This window comes from Hyperoodon ampullatus, assembly GCF_949752795.1.
Source record: "Hyperoodon ampullatus genome assembly, chromosome: 9".
NCBI lineage: Eukaryota > Metazoa > Chordata > Mammalia > Artiodactyla > Ziphiidae > Hyperoodon > Hyperoodon ampullatus.
The window spans coordinates 52,552,323-52,572,964 of NC_136922.1; the positions used below are offsets into that span (position 1 = coordinate 52,552,323).

The 20,642-nt window shown below is 39.8% G+C and overlaps 1 protein-coding gene across 1 annotated transcript in view; it reads left to right on the forward strand.

Moving 5' to 3' along the window:
- The window catches only part of CDK6 (cyclin dependent kinase 6), a gene marked incomplete at its 5' end in the record, with an annotated part of 220,368 nt that extends 209,612 nt beyond the window's left edge, over positions 1 to 10,756 (forward strand). Inside the window, 3 exons of the mRNA XM_079711768.1 lie at positions 1,092 to 1,142; positions 5,195 to 5,330; positions 10,502 to 10,756. Coding sequence (XP_079567894.1) covers positions 1,092 to 1,142; positions 5,195 to 5,330; positions 10,502 to 10,648 — 334 coding nt within the window. The 3' untranslated portion in view covers positions 10,649 to 10,756. The remainder of the gene's footprint in view (positions 1 to 1,091; positions 1,143 to 5,194; positions 5,331 to 10,501) is intronic.
- Between the last annotated feature and the right edge of the window lie 9,886 nt (positions 10,757 to 20,642).

Below are 20,642 nucleotides of genomic sequence, written 5' to 3' on the forward strand. Positions count from 1 at the left end.
AGGAGTTAGGGAACATTTACATGTGTACCATGGGTATATGTAAAATCAAATAAGAGATGTATTAACTGAGCACCTGTTCAGGTAAAGCACTAAGCCAAAGATTAGGGGCAAACCTAGAACACTCCCTGCTCTCTACTTAAGAAAATGCCAGAAATGTCACCAAGTGAGTTCATTTAATTGTCAGTTAAATGCTCAGTATAGATAATGAGTCTTGTGTGTTCACAATTGCCTCTGAAGCCCAGAGTTAGGATTTTGAACTCGTGATGGTTAGCTACCATAATATTGGGAGAAAGGGGAGTGGTATAATCAGAAAAACAGACCCATAGGTAGCTCACTGCAGCATTCAGGACAAGTGAAAGGAGAGAGAACTGTGAGGAAGGACTGTGATAGCAGAGTGGTATTAAGAAAGGGTGCTCTGTCAGAAAACAAACTTATGGTTACCAAAGGGGAAAGGGAGGGGAGGGGTAAATGAGGAGTATGAGATTAACAGATACAAACTACGATACATAAAATAGGTAAGCAACAAGACCTACTATGTAGCACAGGGAACTATATTCAGTATCTTCCAATAACCTATAATGGAAAAGAATCTAAATATATGTGTATATATATACATATATATGTATATATATAGTTGAATCACTTTGCTGTATACTTGAAACTAATACAATATTGTAAGTCAACTATATTTCAGTTAAAAAAAGGAAGGGTGCTCTGAGAAGGATCTGACCAAGAATAATATCAAAGAATTCCGCATACCTCTGGTTTGAGCCTATGATAGTGATGTGTTCCAGCCTACCACAAAGTTAAGTAGAACTTTGAAGCCAGGGCCTGTATATGATGGTGGCAGTGTTGTTACAATGACTGAGAATAGGTTACCCAGGACTATCAAGGATGGGAGTCAGGCACCGCCAGCTATTCATAAGAGATCTTACTGTAAGGGGAATGCAAGAAAAACCTTCATTTACCAAAGGTTACTTCTTCCCCACACAAAGAATATTTCGATTCCTGTTAAATAATGATCAAGACAAGTATGATTGAAATGTAACCAGAGAAAATTCCTTGTTTAATATGTATCTTTATTCTTTCAGGCCGCTTTTTCGTGGAAGTTCAGATGTCGATCAACTAGGAAAAATCTTGGAGTAAGTATTAACTGTAATTTTACATCTGTGTCTATAGCATTAAAACATTGCAGTGACCTTCCTCTGACGTTTATGTAATATGTTTATCTCTTGTCTTTCCTACCCCAAGCTGCTGCTGCTGCAGACAGTGTTACTGTTTGTGTGGTGAGTGGGGACATGGTAGACGTCTGCTGTTTTGTGCAGAGCCCATCATGCCTTGTGGCCTGATTGCTCTGCTCTGGAAGCTTTTATGTTGCTCATGTGGATCTTTTGACAGCTGCCCTTTCTCTGCTTGGCTGAGCTCCAGTTCTTTAAGTTCAGCTGTGTTGTCTGCTTGGGGTCATTTCAGATGCTTCCACTCAGAGGTGGGGCGCTCAATGACCAGGTAACCCATCCTTACCCACTGGGCTTCCTGTCCCCATTGAGTATCCTGTGGTCATCCAGGTTGGTTTTACATTGTTTTGTTTTGTCTTCCTGGGCAAAGGATGGTATATGCTACACAATCCATTTTTCTTTGGAACACTGAAAAAGGAGATGAGGATCCTAGGTTTCAATCCTACGCCTGTGGCTAAATAACTGTGCAGTCTTGAAAAAGTCATTTAAAACACCGGGTAGAAGATTTACACAGTGCCTGGTACATAGTAAATGCTTTAAAAAAATGTTAGCTATTATTATAATTCATCATTAATTGTTTAACCTTTTTGTTCCTTAACTTCTTTGCCTGAGAAATGAAACTTTAAGGCTTTCTTGTGCTCGAATTCTTTGGTTCCAGTTGTCTGTGACATAGCTCCTTGATGATTTTCAGAGTTCCATTAGCGTACATGTTTGTGCATGTGAGAGTATGGATGCTTTCATGTGTCTAGAATGGGAAGAAGAGGCTTTTCTTCTCACAGAGCATGCAGTACAGCAACCTTTTGGGATCTATGTGGTTGCCAAGCCCCATCAGGATTCGGGTGGAGTAGGAAGAAAGTGGGAGTTCTAGAACCAAAAATAGCTCTGATCATTGCTCTGTACCATTTTATAGGCATCCTAGTAATTTTTATGATATTTGCAGCCTATAAAACTGATGAAAAGTCCCCCTAAAGAAAAGCATTATATTTTAACACTATTTTCTCATGCTTAACTGCTTAAAACAGTCGGAATAAACCCGGAACGTGAGTTTGTTCTTTCAGTGACTGGAAGCAGCTCCAATAGGCTTCTGTTAGTGCCAGAGTCACTGCTGAGTCAGAACCCAGTGGCTTTAAGGCCTGAAAAACATTTGCTAGTTTTATTGTCTGGGGGCTTCCTGGGTCCAGGGCAGCTGCCACGACGGCTGCTCCTGCCACTGCTGTAAGATGGACGAATTCAGGACCAAACTTGCACATTACTCTCTGCTTCTGGGTGTCACATTCTTTGATCATTCAGTGATGAACTCCCATCTGTTCTTCCCTATCCCTGTTGAATATATTTTGTGTGCATGTGATTGTGAAGAGGGAACTGTGAAAGTCAGGCATACCAGTGACTCTCTTGTTAAAAGTAAGAACAATCTTGACTGAAACCAGCTTGCCAGACACTGACGTCCTTCACCTGCTTTTCCTTGCTGACTCCACCTGGAGTCCACCTCTAACACCGACGTCTTCAATCTTGTTAACACTGCTGGTGCCCCTTAGTACGTGAAGCCAGTGGGATGGACCAGAAGGAACCTTTGACGAACACGTTTGACTTGCTTCCAAGGGAAAGCCATTTCCACTTTTGGCAAAGGCCTAAGATCCCAGGTTGCCAACAGAAAAGAAGCCATAAAGTTTGATATGTTTTGTGCCTTTAGATTTTACTTCTTGGTTTCTGGCATTGTTTCGTTGAAATTATATTCTGTTTTCTCTGCATGTATTCATTGCTTTGGCAGAGAGAGGAGGGACAATGCTGCACCCTAGTGTCACTTCTGAAGTACTTGAAAAATGACTTCGGTCTCAGCCATCGCTGCCATTTATAGGTTTTGTGCTTTGTCAGTCTTTCCAGTACAAATGTCAACTTTTAAGGCTTATATTCAGCTTTGTCCAAATATTGAAATTTGATGCAAGCCCTTTTTAATGGACCTATCAGAATTTCACAACACTCATATATAGGCCATAAACGTTCACACTGGATGTTAAACTGAATATTTTTTAAAAGAAAGCCATATTCACATTCTCTTAAGGGGAAAACTGTTTCTGTGTTTCGGAAGATTTATACTTTCAAAGAACAGTAAGTACTTTGAAAGTGAAACTGAATGCTTTTAGCCTGTGACATTTTAGAGCATTTTTAAGAGCAGAGTCATAGTTAAATGGAAACAAAATACTGGATTTGGAATACGTTTGCTCCAGGCTCTGGGCTGAACTATGTGTGAATTTGGCAGTTCATTTTATTCCTCATCCTCAGTTTCCCCATCTATATAATGGAAATAATAATACCTGACCTACATGTCTCAGGAGGTGGTAGATTTAAGAACACTTTTATAAGTTATTTATATGAACAGGTATGTATATGTATGTATGTATGTATACATCACACATATACATACAGGGACACTGTTTTTCTGAGAGCTTTTGGCATTCAGCTGCCCACATTGCCAGATTTAACTCAATATAAATGTATTCAAAACTGCAGATAAAAAAGATTTTAAACTTGTACTAAGAGTTGTTATAATCGATTTCTAGGTGACTGGTGTTAATATGCAAAAATATTGATATAAAAATGGCTAAAAGGCCAAAAATGACTGAAAGGCAATTTTTTAAAGTTATTTAGTAAGCATTCTTCTGTTCTTCCTCTGCCTGTCCCATTCTATCCAAACACACACACTTTTTTTTTTAATAATGTAATGTTTTTGTTTTCCTCTTTTTATTCTTATTCTAGATCTTGCTATTAAACAAATTAGTATGTTGCTCAAGTTGTCATTTCCATTCATCTGTTGCGTAAACATGTCCATGAGTCTGTTTTTATCTACCTCAATAACCTGGCTCTCCCCACATGTCTGACAGAGGTAGGATTACTATGTCTTTCCCCAGACACCCAGTGATAGGTGTCTGCTCTTCTCAGGTGAGGTCTGTTACCTGGGCTCTGTTGAGGTGAGGGAAGGGGAACAAAACCCTACAGAGATCTTGTGACATTTACCACCACGTGTTCCTGCACCCTGGAGGACTTGTTCAGGAGGACATCCCCTGGGTCTTAGTCCTAGCAAGTTCAGGCCAAGAAGACGACAATGCAGGCCAGCACCTTTTCTATCTGTAGTCAAAAGAGTTTGCTCAGTATTTGAATAGTCATATAGTCTGTCCACTAAACAGCCTGTGCTGTTTTTGTATCACTTGATGCTCTCTCTACCTTTCTGATCCCAGGATGGTTTTCAGGGGGAACATAAATGATACTGTTTTTATTAATTGTTTGCTCACTTTGTAATAGCATAAAATAGTTACATAAAATATGTAAATTACATTATGAAATTTGATATTAAATTATAAAATGGTATTGCATAACATAGGACTACCATACCTTTTAGCCTCATTTTTTGGGTCTGGTTCTGATTTATGTAATTACTGTGTGAGGAATTATTCTTTAACCAAAAATGCAACCAAATTTATGTGTAAACAAATCATGTTAGATGAGTATCATAAAGGCATGTCAGTACAGGAGTGTTCGATCAGAGCACAAAAAGCACTCCTGGGCATAAAGGAAAATATGATATGCCCATGCGGGTCTCCTTTGAATATATAGGTCCTGCTCTGTCAGTATTTCAGGGCTTATTGGTAATAAAATAGTTTCCAGTTCTGCATGATCTCTTACATTTTGTGTCTTCCGCCAGGGTAATCTCTTATCTCTTCCCAGTGGTTTTTACAGTTCTCCTGTGAGATTACCCTACTGCAGTCCCTGATTACCCTGCCATGATCACCGGATTGCAGTAGGACAGAGGGAAATGGGAGTCCTGCCAGCCATACAAGTGATGAACTCCTGAGGCTCTGTGTCCCCCATGTCTGCCCCTTAGGCTTTACCTTCTTCTAGAATTGGTGGAAAAATAGCTCCAGCACAGCAGCTAATGCTTAGATTCACCTGTGCTTCTTTTGTAGTGTAATTGGACTCCCGGGAGAAGAGGACTGGCCTAGAGATGTTGCCCTCCCCAGGCAGGCTTTTCACTCAAAATCTCCTCAACCAATTGAGAAGTTTGTAACAGATATTGATGAACAAGGCAAAGACCTACTTCTGGTAAGTTCACATGATGCAGAGTTGGTCTGCACTGTGCTCGTGAGAGACTTGCCCTGTCCACACTGGGCACTGGGCACAGTGTCAGTTCATCATCATGTGCCACAACCACACGGGGCAGAGGCCACAGTCTCTCTGCAGCTTTCATTTCCAGCCCTATAGCAGCTAGTGGCTTTTGATTCTGCAATGTCTTCAGGTCCTATAGAAAGAGAAAGAGGGACTTCCCTGGTTAAGAATCTGCAATGGTTAAGAATCCGCCTGCCAATGCAGGGGATACGGGTTCAAGCCCTGGTCTGGGAGGATCCCACAGGCCGCAGAGCAATGAAGCCCGTGCGCCACAACTACTGAGCCTGTGCTCTAGAGCCCACGAGCCACAACTGCTGAGCCCGTGCACCACAACTACTGAGCCTGCATGTTGCAACTACTGATGCCCGCATGCCTAGAGCCCGTGCCCCACAAGAGAAGCCACTGCAATGAGAAGCCCGTGCACCGCAACAAAGAGTAGCCTGCACTTGCCACAACCAGAGAAAGCCCACATGCAGCAACGAAGACCCAACACAGCCAATAAATAAATAAATAAATAATGTGTATCAATAAATGCAGCCAAAATTTGAAGAAAAAAAAAAAATGAAAGAGTCTGATCCACACCCTTTCAGTCTGCCATCTTTGAATGTTCTTTTGAATGCAGCCTTAGAATCCTCTGGGTTCGTCTAAACACATGCTTCTTTAGAAGTAAATATTATGTTTCCTTGTTTACACTTTCATGCTACTTTAAGCAGCTTGTTTGGCATTTTAATGTGTCTTTTCTTAAACAGGCACATTTTTAGGAAGATGTTTTTCCAAAGGAACTGGATAGCAATACTCCTTTTAGTTATTGATTTATTTAATAAGTATTGAACGTGCCCTGACATATAAAATACCTCACTGAAAATAAAGACTTCTGTGCCCTGTTTGAGACTGAAACTCATAATACTTGGCTTTGTACATAATTCTTTGTATTTGGAGACCAAACAATAGGTAGAAGAAAGTACCTATGGGGTTACTCTTGGTGTTTGGAACCCAATGATAGTAATGAGTGTATCCTTTACCAGCTGAATTAACAACCTTTGATATCTAGCCAAGAAAGTGCTCCTAGACTCAGAAGCTTACTCCCATTCTGTCAGTATATTATGAATTTTAGATATAGACCTAAGAGTCTATAGGTCCTAGTAGACATACTATGTATGCTTCAGCTCTGTGTGGACACAGCCATCAATTGGCATGTTTGCAGAGCCAAGGATTTTCCCAGTGAAAGCCCTCACTCCATCTTCAGCTGATGGTGGCTCACTTTCTGGTGCTTAGGCAAAAGTTCCCTCCACTGCCAAATTATAGACAAGGACAGCTCTATTCCTCCCCACTGTTGATTTGTAAGACACTCACTAGTGTGGCCTGGAAATGGAAAGCCATCCAGAGTGTAAATGCTCTGTCTCTGTCCTGTGCATCACATGCTCTTAGCAACTCTGCTTTTCTCTGCCCTTTTCTCCACCTCATTGCTTCTTTTCAGTCCTACTGTCTGCTCCCCTAACTTTAGCTGGTCCCTTGACTATCAGAACTTCAACTAATTCACAGATCCTTTCAGCTCTAATCCCACTGCTAGCATTTGCCCTGTCACTGTTTCCTATATCAGATTCCTACAAGGAGGAACCTGGCTGCCATACCTCACCTTTTTTGCCAAACCGTGATAAGGGTTGCTACCTACGGCCAGCCTGCACTCCTGGCCCAATCAGGTATGCCAGGAGACAGTGAGGACCGCGTGTTATAAAATATAGCCACCACAGGATTTCCTTTTCAGCAGGAACTTTGAATGAAATGTTCCTCTTAGTAGAGGATTCTGGACAGACCGTGACAGTGATAAACAACTTTGGTAGTGAAGTAGCCCAGTCCTTCAGCTAACGGAACATCCAAAGACAACCCAAAAGATCTCCTGGCTCCAACATTATTAGGAATCACCAAGAAGAACTTAAAATGTAAAGATAACAGACAATGCCATGTGTTCATTCAGGGTCCCCCACTAGAGGTGGTGGCTTCCAAAGTCAGACCACACACTAGTGCTAATCTGAAGAAGTAGCAGGAGACAAAAAAGAAAAAGGAGCAAAGAAACCTACCAAAGAGAGAAGGAAGTAGGTAGACAAGGAATGGCAGCAGAGATTAGAAAAAGGAGAGGAATAAAAAGCAGAGCCAGTAACATCATGACCAGGTAAAACTTAAGCATGGAGCATAATATCCACAGGCATGCAGGGAAAGGACAGTCCAAGACCTTAAACCTCAGCAGTCTCTGAAAGCTCTCACTGTTTCAGCCTAGAGGGACACAAGCTAGAACTCTAAAGCAGAGAAGGCAGGCCATTCGGTACAAGAGAGGCAGCTGAGATCCCAAAAAGTAACTTGCCGCTATTGAAAATTTTTTACTAAGGAAGAAAAATAAAGAGTATTTTAGAAAGTTGTTTTATTTAAGAAACAGTTAACATTTAAAAGTTTAGCACTTTAAGAGTTATCCTTCATTTTTATCTGAAAAAACAGTTGACTTTATAGAATGCCTCAATCTTTCATGTATGGATGTATTATATATCAACATTTATAAATGCTCTTATGTAGATATATAAGTAGTGTGCAGTAACGAGGCAATTCAGGGGAAGAATTATTTTTAGCGGGCAAAACCTACATATCTTTATAAGTTTTGTCCCCTTCATCATGATTAACTTGGGAGTCTGGGTACTTACTCCAGATATGATGCTCTTGCTGAAAAAAGTTTTGGAGTTCTTGCTATCAAACTGCTTTCAGAGCCTGAGGTACTTTTTTTTTTTTTTTTTGGTCCTTGTATTAGTCTGTTTTCGATGCATAACAAACACCAAAAAAAGTCTCACTAGCATACAGCAATAAGCCTTTGTTTCTTGCTCATGTGTCTTCACATTGGCAGAGACAGCTCTTTGAGTCATCTAGAGCAGCTCTGCTTCAGCCGGTGGGTCAAGTACTGGCCTTCTCCACGTGTCTCATTCTGGGGCCCAGGCCCGAGGGCCTTTGGCTCCCCGCAACATGTTTTTCTCATCCTAGAAGGTAGGTGCTCCCATAAGGGCAAGCAGAAACCTACGATGCCCCTGAAGGCCTAGGCTCGGAAGAGATACCCTGCCATTTCTGTCCACATTCCATTGGCCAAAGGAAGTTACGTGGCCAACTTGAATAGAAGAACGAATACTCCTCCCATGGAGAGGGGGAAGGAAAGAAAAGGAATATGTGTTAGAAAATGATCCAGTCCACTGTAGTAGTCAACTCTTGACTAGGTGGTAATTCAAAAGCTCATTTTTTAAGGCAGTTATTTGGCAAGCAAATTATATTGTTTTGCAGAAACAATATTATTATGCAAGATTTTAAAATTAGTTCTCAAAATAGCCAATTGTTCTACTGAGGTAGAGCAATAATAGGATTCAGCCACCTTTTCTAAAAATATTTCTACGGGACAAAATGTATTACAACCTCCAACCTGAGATTCTCACATACCCCCCACCTTAGGCTAAAGATTTCTCCTTTTCTCTACCCTCTTCCCAGCCCTAAGCCATCTGTGTAGTGTGGGAACAGGGCTTCCTCTCAGATAATCCTCTAGGGACATGTCTCTCTATCTTGGACATATCTCCACAACTTTTTTTTTCTTTTTCCTATGTCCTGGGAATTAAACTGGCTGCTTCCTTTTCTAATGCCACTACGTAATTTTTTCCTTCTTGGACTCTGGGAAGAAAAAACTCAGGCTCAAGAATTTTGCCCCTGCTTTCCTGTCCTTTGGGAATTCAGCCCTTGTAAAGCTTTTCTCAAGATGTTTATTGCTATTAGAGACAGTAGAACCATTCTACGAACAATCTCCTTCCTCTGCTTGTCGTTTGGGTCTTTGATTTTCAGAAGACGCTATGCGCAGGTTGGTGTCCATGGACTGGTAGGGAGCTCAGGATAAATAAGATTTCAGGGGACCCAACAGTTCACCTGAAGTTAAATGTAGAATTTTCTGTTTGTATGTGTTTTTCTAGCTCAGTTGCATTCAGCAGAGTTTTAGAGGAGTCCCTAATCCACTCAGGACCTAAGACTGTGAGATACTTAAGTGCAGAAACCCAGATTAAATGGAAGAGGTCTACGTAACCATGATAATGTTAAGTCTAGATTACATAGAGGACGGAAATCAAGAGAAATTTCAGATCCCCAGCCCACTTCAGTAGACACTGCATCACAAGGATGGAGAAGCTGGTATAGCTTCTCTGCTACATGTGAGCTCCTGGGGCAGAGGGTGCAGGGAGACATTACTCATCGTTAGTGCTTGCCACCTGCTAGGCATGCTGGAGGAGTTGGTAGAAGGAGAGGAGGAGGATTTGAAGAGCGAGATTACCTGGGGTTGAAGTGGAAATGGCTCTGAATTAGGGAAACGTTGTGACTGATTATGTATCAACAGCTTGGGAATGCAGATTGCTGCTCCAGAGTTTACCTTTCCCTCCTTTCACCTTCTACCTGCACTTGAGTCAACGCCTGGAATAGAGTTTAGTGACTTGACTTGAATCTGATGGTCCCCTTGTAGGGCTGCTGCTAGCCCATATGACACCTTGACGTGAATTAGAAGGAAGGCATCTCTTTCTTTGGGTGGCGCAGCCCTGGGGCAGTGGATCAGGATAATTCGGGTCTAGGCTTTAGCCCTTACTTGTTGCCTCCTCCACTGGCCCTGGGTTCAGTAATTATCCTTTACACCTGAACAAGGCAACCCCCTTCCATTCCCTGCTCATTGATAAAATCAGGGTAAAAAATTAGGGTGAAGATTCCGACTATAGCACTAAGTTTGCTAGCATCAGAAAAATCACTACCCTAAATATAGTTATATGCATGCTGTAATAATAATATGATTGGGTTGGAGAGAAATCCTGGGTGGGTAACAGTCCACAGGCAACCCAAAAGGTGTTGCCTTTTCCTGAGCAGACATATATGAGTTCTGTCTACATTGTATTTAGTGTCCCTTGAAGTAGATATTCATTCTCATTATACACACATGTAATACGGGGCAGTGAGTAGATACATAACTATGTGTGGCAGTGAATAGATGCATAACTATGTAAGCACATTATTTAAATGGATGTGTTTTATGTCAATCTGTTATTTTGTCTCTATCACAGAAGTGCTTGACATTTAATCCAGCCAAAAGAATATCGGCCTACAGTGCCCTGTCTCACCCATACTTCCACGACCTGGAGAGGTGCAAGGAAAACCTGGATTCCCACCTGCCGCCCAGCCAGAACAGCTCAGAAATGAATACAGCCTGAGCTGCCTTGAGCTGATCATCCGGAGAACCTCCTTGGTAGCTGATGGGTCCCCTGAGTAAGCCCTGCAGAGCTGCTGAGGATCACTGGTTGGAGACCTTCTAGCTGCCGTCTTCTGGATGGGCTCTGCTTCTCTGAGGAAACAGCCTCGTTTACTGTTTTGAAATCAATGCAAGAGTGATTGCAGCTTTATGTTCATTCGTTTGTTTGTTTGTCTGTTTGTTTTAAGAACCTGGAAAAATTCCAGAAGAGAAGCTGCTGACCAATTGTGCTGCCATTTCATTTTTCTGATCTTGAATGCTGCCAGTGTGAAGTGAGCAATCCAGACACAGCTGAGTTATGATGTAATCTCTCTGCAGGTGCTGGAGCCTGATTTGGTACTTTTGAGTGAGTGTGTGTGCATGTGCGTGTGTGTGTGTGTGTGTGTGTGTGTGATTCTTGATCTCTTAAAAAGTGTTACTTTCTGTAAACAAGAATAATTGAATTTTAAAGGCTCAAAGTGACCGCTAAATAACAGGTGTCTGTTGACTAAAGGTGATTCACCAAAATGGGCTTCTCAGATTTAAAGTTGAGCCTATGTCCTTAGCATTTCTTTTCTGGCCCAAAGCAGTAAATTTGCTAATAGTAAAAGGTTCACTATCTAGGTCACGTTTTATACACACAGCAAAAAGAAAAAAAAATTCTAGTATCTTTTAAGAAACCTGTTTTTTGAAGCACAAATTCTATTTACTTTTCAAAAAGCTCATTTACTCCTTGTAATTTTAACCTGTATAATGTGCTTTATTGTTTCTTTTGAAAAATACCTATAAGCTTTTTCTTAACTTGCTATAGATTTAGAGAGTGTACCTCAACTAGGTAAAATCATCAAAAAATAATAGAGAAAGCCTTTATTTCCTGGTTTGGAATTTATTTTCTTTTTGGTTTTTGTTGTTATTTTGTTTTGGTTTTGATTTTAGGAATTTGTCAGAAACTGTTTCCTGTTTGGGTTTGGAGGATAGTTCTCTCTGACTAGAGACAGGAATGCCATTTAAGTTTTCCCCCACCTATTACACTGTACTTTTTCTACCGTGCACTGCCTCATTTGCAAAGTATCCATCTTATCTATCCCCCAGAGCATCTAATATGTATTACTACCCTTACATAATTAATAACAGATAGCTTAAGCTGTTCTCATGCACCTCCTACTTTCTTTCTTTCAATGAACCTTTCATAAATAGTTTGATTCAGATTTATGGCTTATGGCTCCAATTCCACAATCCTAACAGAGTCCCATATGTTCTCCCTCTACTGCAATCTTCCTGCCTGGCATTTGGCATTCACGGTTGTTACCTAGGCAATGAGTAGAAGACTGGTTCTTCTCAATCACCAGCAAGTAGATTGCTTTAAAGTGTAACTTAGTGTTTTACAGCTTTATAGAATATATTGTCAGTGTAGTATCTGAGGGAATGTCCTTAACTATTTTTTAGAAATATATATTTACTCTATAAAATTACCTATTCTCCGTTGCCAGGCTGTGCTTGTTTCTAGTGCCTTATGCACATGCCCACTCTCTGCAGAGCCAGCCTGACCTGGGCATTGTGAACAGCTTTACTTTTCCTCTTGCCATTTTCTCTACAGTACTTTATATTCCATACCATCTCTGCCTTCTGTGTGGTTAGTGCTCAGTTGGCTCTAGTAACCAGAAGACACAGAGATGAAGTATCTTTTGGTAAGTTTAGCTAATTCCGCTTCCTGATTCATGTTTTACGAGCATGCAACAGTTAGACTGTGTTTAGAGTTAGGGTTTTCAAAGAATGGACATTGCTTCCCTCAGAAGGAAATGTGCCAGATGATGTTTATGCATAATCAGGCCTTTCTGAGTTCTCTACAGCTTAATATTGTATACAACTATCTTTATATATATATATATATATATATATATATGTATGTATGTATATATATATATATATATATATATATATATAGTTTAACATTGTTCTAATTCAGTAACTTCAAGAGAAGGAAAATTTTTCTGAAGCAAGATATGAGTGAGAAGATGGGCCATAAGAATGTTTTATACTTTCTTCCTTGTGACAACATCGATTATGTTTTGTCATGTCTGTAAATGCTTGAGATATAATGGATCCAGAGCATTCAGGTCAAGCATACTTGTGGTCCCCCTGGATAAATGAGTTCTGCCTTTCCTTCGATCGGGGGTCAAAACACAAAGACCAGGGGCCTAGAAATTGAATTTTAAAACTCACTGAACTAATCCATCATGAGCTTTTCAGTTAGTATCCATGGTTAGAGTGAACATAACTTGGGTTTTTGCTTTTTCAAAAGTTTTTCATAAGTTCACTCAAGAAAAATGCAGCTGTTCTAAACTGGAATTTTTCAGCATTCTTCAGCATTTTAAACATGTAGAGAGTTCAACTTTTATTTCTAACATATGCTCCTGATTCGTTTCTTGGTAGTGTTTATAAAGCAAACTTAAAGCACAAACATTTTGACATTAGATACTTGCCAGATTCCCCTCTGAGAGGCAGAAGGAGAGGGCTTTTCAGCCTCTCTGAACTTGTTAAAGAGTCTGTCCCCAGCTCTTCCATCCGGGTGGTTGTTGCACTTGAGTGATTACTCTCGTTTTATGTCTTTTACATCCGCCTCACCACTTCTGAAATCCAGATCCCACACAAGCACCCTTTGCCATTAGGGCACTTTGAAGCACAGAGCAGAATACAAGCTTACTGAATACGGCTTATTCTTCTGCTACATATGGTTTCAAACATGTTTGCGAAAAGCTAGGCAGTGGTTAGCAGAAAAGGTCATATTGCCCCAGGGCTATACTGAAGCAGCTTATAGCAGTAAGAAACAGGATGATAGACTTGAACTCACATTTGAATTTCTTACTAGGACTGGGGCAAGAATATGCCTGATAGTTTCTATATGATATTTAGTTCTAGCGGCCCAAGCTCTGGGAACTGCTGTGCTGGGGTGGAGTTGTAACAACCTGCATTTAAAGAGTCCATTTAGGCATCATAAGCTATCACGTGGCAAAGCTAATAAGGCCCTAACCTTATAACCTTAAAAACACAATCCCTGAGAGCTTGTCAGAACCCAGTGTGTTGGAGCCTCCCACTTTGTCTCTCCTTTGAAGTAGATGGGAACTCAAGGAGCAGAGAACCTGTTTCGGAAGAAAGCTCCGGGCCATTTCTGCCCCCTGTGTTCTCATGATTTTCTCTCAGGAAACACACACTTTGAATGGCAGACTTTTCATTTTGCCCCAGGTGACATACTAAAAATAGTTCAAAATGTTCACCTAAGACCAGAATCTCAGCCTTTTAGTTTTAGTTAAAAATGAAAATTTTGGAATGCACAGGATGTTAATATCTTAAATAAAACATGTACCTTTTAATAGAGAAACTTATGGTCTGACTCCAGAATGTGATACTCTCCATCCTGATGGGAAAAAACTTAAATATTACCAAACTTTTGAATCTTAAATTATGTATGTAAATTGCATTTTTAACTAACTATAGCTGCTTCTCTTAAAAGTGGTACCTATAAAAGTCAGTAATGGCAATTCTCACTCCTTAATGGAAATTAAATCATGTAAGCTTTCTCATATCATAAACATATTAAAATTCTTCTCTCTAAAGAATTGCTTCTTTTTTTAAGTGACAACTTTACTGTAATTTTTATGATAAGCACATGAGAGTGTCTCCCATTTTCCAAAAACAGGCCTGTGTTGCGTAGGTGGGTCTAGGAAAGAATAATGTTGAAAGTAAGCCACTGTAATTACTTAATTGTGTTAGTAAAGTTTCTTGGAAAGAAAATATTGAAATATGATAAATTCCTAGATATTGATAGAATTCAAAAGAATGCATAAAGACATAAAATGATGTCTTTATTTTATAAAAAATAAAGATGTGATATGATTTCTAAATCTTTAAAAACCATAAGACACTAGGCAATGGATAGAGGAAATTCTGGAGAAAATGAAGGTATTCAAAGAAGGATAGTTTCAAAGTTATGTATATTTTGAAGGGTATATATTTTATTAACATGTATTGCAAGAATGTATATTCAAGTCACTTGGCAACTATGAACTTGATATGGGCAAAAACAAATTTTATGGAAAAGTCACTCCAAACAGTTACCATTTCAAAGGTTGAGCTAATCATACTAAACCATCCCTATTCCTTCCTCATTTCATGGAAGGAAGCAGCCATGTGAAGCTACACTTGTTATGCAAGCCTAAAAATGTTTGTTGTAAAAAAATAAATAAATTTTTTAAAGGTATGTTTCCTATGCCACCAGGATTTTTGAAAACTTGTGAAACCCAAACCATTTATCATGTGCATTCAGTACATTCAGATGTATGATTAGGAAGATAATTACATGTTCCTTCCCCACAGTGGAAAAACTTCTCAAGGCTACCAAAAACCTGTCAAGCAATGTAAGTCCTCAGATAATTAGTAGTGGTGTTTTCCTCAAAAGCATAAGAAAATAGCATTTTCATTTTTTATCAATGCAATTTTCAACCTGGTTTTGTTACATATCTATATCTCAAGCATTTCTAACTTGTACTTTTTCAGAAAATAAACCAAAAATATTCCTTTGGCCTTTTCCATCTTCTGACCTTTGTTAACAACAAAAGATGGGGAAAGAGGAGGGGTCTGATTTTTACATGTTTTCCGATTAGTTGTTTGTTTTTTTTAATGAAGTGCAAACCGGCTTTTCAAAGTGTTTTCTATTTCTTAGCATTCCCAGGGAGTTAATTTAGATAAATGAATGGACTTCCATCAACATATTTATGTTTCCTTGATACTGGTGCTCTGGCCTTGAAGAAGAAAACAAGGCTCTCCTGAAAATAAATACAGGTTTTTTCCAAGCATCTGTTTAAATACTATTACAGCAATTTGAACTTAATATGGTAGGAAAGGGAGGCGGTTTTTCTTTCAAATGTCTGTTTTAAAATTAACACTGTCCTAAGGGATGAACTTTCTTGTTTTATTCTAGTATATTCCACAAGGTGGCACTTTGAAGGGGGGTGTGGAATCTGAGCGAGGCTTCTACCTTTATTTTTCTGCATTTAACTCTTGCCTAGCGCTTGTTTTTCAGGATGATTAATAATCTTCACAGTGTTCTGTAACTCAGATATTTTAGTTGTTAGCTAAGTTCTGAACAATTGTCTGCAAGTAAATTGTTCTTGAGGATGAATAATACGCACATTTTGATTATTTTAGTGTATAAAGAGAGCCTAGTCATTCATTTGGTCAGGAAACATTTTTTGAGGTAACTAATTACCTCACTTTTCTAGGTGCAGAGTTACAAAGGTGGACATGCTTATTACTCAAAAGGCAACACTCATCTGTGAAGAGGATAGTTTTGTTAGGAGTGTAAAACTCCTACAGAGGCCCTAGGCAAAATGCCCATATCCCCTGTCAGCTGCTTTCACATTCCCTACCATGGTGGCTGTTAGACGATTAAATTTAAAAATACTAATTTAAAAAATCAGATGCAGAAATTAAGTAACGCATCAGTTACTATATAGACAAAACTATTTTTTCAAAGAATTGCTATGCTGAAACAGAGCCCTAAAATACTAAAAGACCTGGTAATTTTTACACTTGTATAGTCACAAGTGTAAATTCACAAGAAATTGTAATTTTTAAAAATTTTCAGTAAGCATATGAGCTAATAACTTAGTAGTATATCTACATAAGTGTTTGATTTCTCCACTTGTGAAGTTCTTTGGCAACTTTATTATAAATATATATGTACATACACTTTTTTCATACACTTTTGTTTTAATTCACAGATCCGCTCAGAGACCCTTATCCGCCATATGATTTTAGTTAATTTTAGAAGTCATTTTCTTTAACAGTGTCACTGAAATTTAGGAGGAAGGAAATTATATTATTTTTTCAGAATTTCCTTAGCACAACCCAACGGAAGGCAGTTTATTCCTTCTGAGTGGCAGAAACTCCTTAGTGCCTGCTTCACTTTCCTCCGGAGTAGCCAGCGGGCAAGTCTCAGTAATTCATACTGAATCAAAATACCGCACACACTAGGGGCTGTCAAATCTTCGGCCTCATCCCTCTGCTTAAAATCCCACTGAAGTATTTAGATTCCAGTTTAAGCCCCTAAGTGGAAGGCCGAATTCAAACCTCGAGTTTGTTATCAGTTGGGCCAGTCTGAACTCTGATCCGCGCGCGTTCAAAATTTCCCTCCCACCGAAAGCCTTCCGGGTGCGTTGCGCCAGCGCCCCGCCCCTTTGGCAGTAGAGTGGCAGTGGGCGGAGCTGGCTGGGACCCGCCCGCCGCTCACCTGTTAGTGCCTGAAATGATGTACAGACCCGGCGGGATACTGTCCGAGGTCCATGTGCCCTGCTGCTGTCTCAGAGGCATCTGTTCTGCAGTCTTAGGAAGTAAAATATCCCTAGAAGCAAACAGGTGTCATCTGTGCGTAAATAAGTACAACACAATTCTCCGAGAGTTCGGGTATAAAGAGATGCTGCTCTGTATGAAGCTATCTACCAGGCATCTCTCAAGCTCTAAGCTCAGATTTTTTTTTTTAAGAGAAGATGTATAATTACAGGAAAGATTTTTTATTTTTTTATTTTCTATCATTCTACATATATGATGGCAAAAGATATGCCTGGAAAAGTTTTGTTTGGAAAATTTGTTTATTTTCTGCTTCATCCTCAGTTGGCAAAAGCTCCTAACTCTTTACTTTCTAATTTCTTTCTCTTTTTTTCTTCGTCAAGTAGTTAAAGATATGTGAGCAAATTATCTCATGTGGGAGGGAAACTTTCCTGTTTAGAGGAACCTTTTGTGTGAATTGTTCTGTCAAATAATCAACCCCTTCTCTATTTAAGGAGTTTGGACTGTCAAATGTAGGTTTTCTTAAAGGGGACACATAACTGTACATAACGCTATAAAGAACTATGACTGTAGCACTAATCAGCAAGCATAAAGCCACAAGTTATATCATTTCTAACTCTCTGTGGTTTCTAGCCAAATCCGTTGAAGTGCTTAGGTTACAGTCCTGAAGAGACCTTTCGTACCCTTACTTGAAAGTTTCTAATCTTAAGTTTTATGAAATGCAATAATATGTATTAGCTAGCAATATTTCTGTGATCACCAGCAACTCCAAATTTGACCTTGAAGTCTCTGGATAATGAAAATAGATCCCAGCAGTAATACACTTCTTGAACACCCCCCCACCACCAAGTGTATTATATATCTTTCTTATTTTGATCCTGTGTTTGCAACAAATGTATACGGGAATATTTTAGTCCCTTACTTTGTATTCATTTATTTTCCTATGACCAGTAATATACTAGTTAGTACATGGAATCAGTAGCATCAGCTACTCCTAGCATCAGCACTTAACAAGGTGGGAAATTTCTATTTCAAGTTGTTCTACATTTGCATAAATTATTTCTATTATTGTTCATGTATATTATTTATTTCTCAATCACACTAGTCCTGTGAAAGTGCAACAGAAGGCAGACCACATTAGGATTTGCATTAAATGCTCATTATCATGATCTTGATGGAACTAAGGAAATTAAGATTAGACTAAGCCCCCAAATAAGATGCATGCATTTTAATATGATTAGTAGAATTTAAGTCTAGAGAGATAGTATATTTGTGTCTAGGTGTTTTATCATTATGTAAAGGAATTAAAGCAAAGGACTTTGTAGTTGTTCTTTTGTCAAGTATGCATATACTATAGTGTGAAATACAGCAAAACTTAAAACTGCAGGTAGCAAAGCATCAAATACTGCCTTAATTTAGGAACTCTGCCAGGTGGCCCTCCGAATAGATGCCAGGCAGAGACAGGCGCCTGGGTGGTGCCTCCTCTTATCTGGCCCGGAAAAGAAGCTTCCCCCACACCATCTAGTACCCTTGTAGGTGGTGTGACCTGTAGTGGGAACAGGTAGCACTGTTGAAAGGAGAGCAGTGTGAGAGGTTTCTGTAGAAGCAGACCTGTCAGCATGTGCCTTGAGGCTTCCAGAACATGCCAGATGGAGAAGTCCAAGTTTCTGTGCTTCAAGCAACTGGGTTTTGTAGAGAAGCAATCCAGTCTGGTAATTAAAACAAGGATTGCCTATACGGTAGTCAACAATGGGGTTTTAACAACCAACAGTCCCCAACACCTCAAAAGCTTGTTGCATTTCTGGTATTTTAAGTTTTGATCTGAAGGTTAAAGGGCAAGTGTGTTGTAGAGAAGAGCAGTATGTGGCAAGAAAAGCACAATGTCGGTTCCCGTAGAGTGCAGATTAGAACTAGAGGGTTTTATAGGCTTCTCATTTCTGAGATGTGTAAAAGCACGTTTTCACTGTAAAATGTATTAATGTTTCTGCATTCCTATAGGGCCTAGTTAAAACTTTATTCTAGATTTCAGCAAGGGTGTCACAGCCAGTGAGCTATTTTTTTGCTTTTTTTTTTTTTACTTATTTTTATAGAAGAAGATATTTTAAAAGTAGAGGAAAATCTTAATTTGGACATTCGACTTGTTGGTTTCTGTGTTTGAAATCACGGTTCTGGAGATGTAGAGATTGTGCATGTGCATGTCAGATACTAATCTAGGCTGTGTGAACCAGCCCAGGTTAACTGATACTCCGCCAGCCTCTGCATCCTTTCCTCCCTTCCTCTGAAGTGCTCCCTACCCCCTCCCTGGACTGTCCACGTGCTGCTCTCCATCCTCCTCTGCTGTACTTTGGGGTCAGGGACATGATGAGAGATGCTTTAGGCATCCCAGGTATGCCTGTCCAGGCTTGGCCACCACCCCTACTTGACCTCTGGCTGGCCACAGTCATGAAGAGAAGGTTCCTGGTGCTGAGCACAGAGCATGGTCAAGACACCAATCACAAATGCCCTCTAGCATCTTCGTATATGTCTTGATTTTTAAACCAAGTCGTGCTACAGAGCATTCTGTTTTGGCTGTGGTGCAAAGAAAAAGACTAACCAAGAATATAAACCACATTCCAGGCTGCTGTTTTCTATCCACCTACAGGCTATACTTTTACTGTATTTCTTCATACTTGAAATTCATTCTGCTATTTTAATATCAGGGTACAGACTTAAAAGGGTGCATGTTCCTTAAAGGTGCAAAATTACTCTCATTCCGTTTGCTTATATTGCTACAGAATGCTCTGTTTTGGTGCTTTGGGTTCAGCAGGTCAAAGAAGCAGTGTGGAAATTCACTGCCTGGAACACAGTCTTACAAGAATGCTGGCAGATGGCTTGGTGTTAGATATTGCTTCTGCTTTTTTCTCTGTACACAAGATTGAGAGTTACCACACTGGTCTGTCAGGTTCACCTGGGTATCCTTCCTCACAGAGTCCATAAACCCTGTGCTCTCCCCAAGTGTGGGTGTGATGCCGCTCTCTGAAAGCAGGGATCTTCCTACATATCCGGATCATTTACCCCTCAAAGAAAAATGACCTCGTGTGCAGACAGGAGGAAAATGGGAAGAGCCGTCTCACTCTAGCGACCATCCATGTAGAAAGCCCTCCTGAGGCCAAAAAAAAAAAAAAAAAAAAAAAAAAAAAGGAAAGAAAAGAAAGAAAAGGAAAAAAAAGAAAGAAAGCTGACCTGTAAAGTTACCCTCCTCCTAGGGTCCTGAGCTGAGTGATCTTGCTTCCTTACTTTTAGGTAGATGAAAATATAGGTCAGTTTACCTAGGCTCTTCCCACCTGAAGAGAAAAATAGAAAAGTAGGTATTTGTGTCATGTGAAATATGTAATCCAAGGACCATCAAAACTTACATTAAATACCCCATTGCTAGCAATCAGTTTTACGAATTAGCTCAAGTAAGTGATGCATGATGACCTGGGGTTTCTAAGGGCAGAGGTAGCTCTTCTAGCATGCACCTTACTCTTAAGACTTGTTTGGAGAGGGAGAACTACCAGTGGTGACTGTGACAATGGAAAAGGTAACATGTCAGAAAATTCAGAGGGTTATAAGTCAAGAATCCTTTGGAAACTGGATGTCTTACTGGGTGC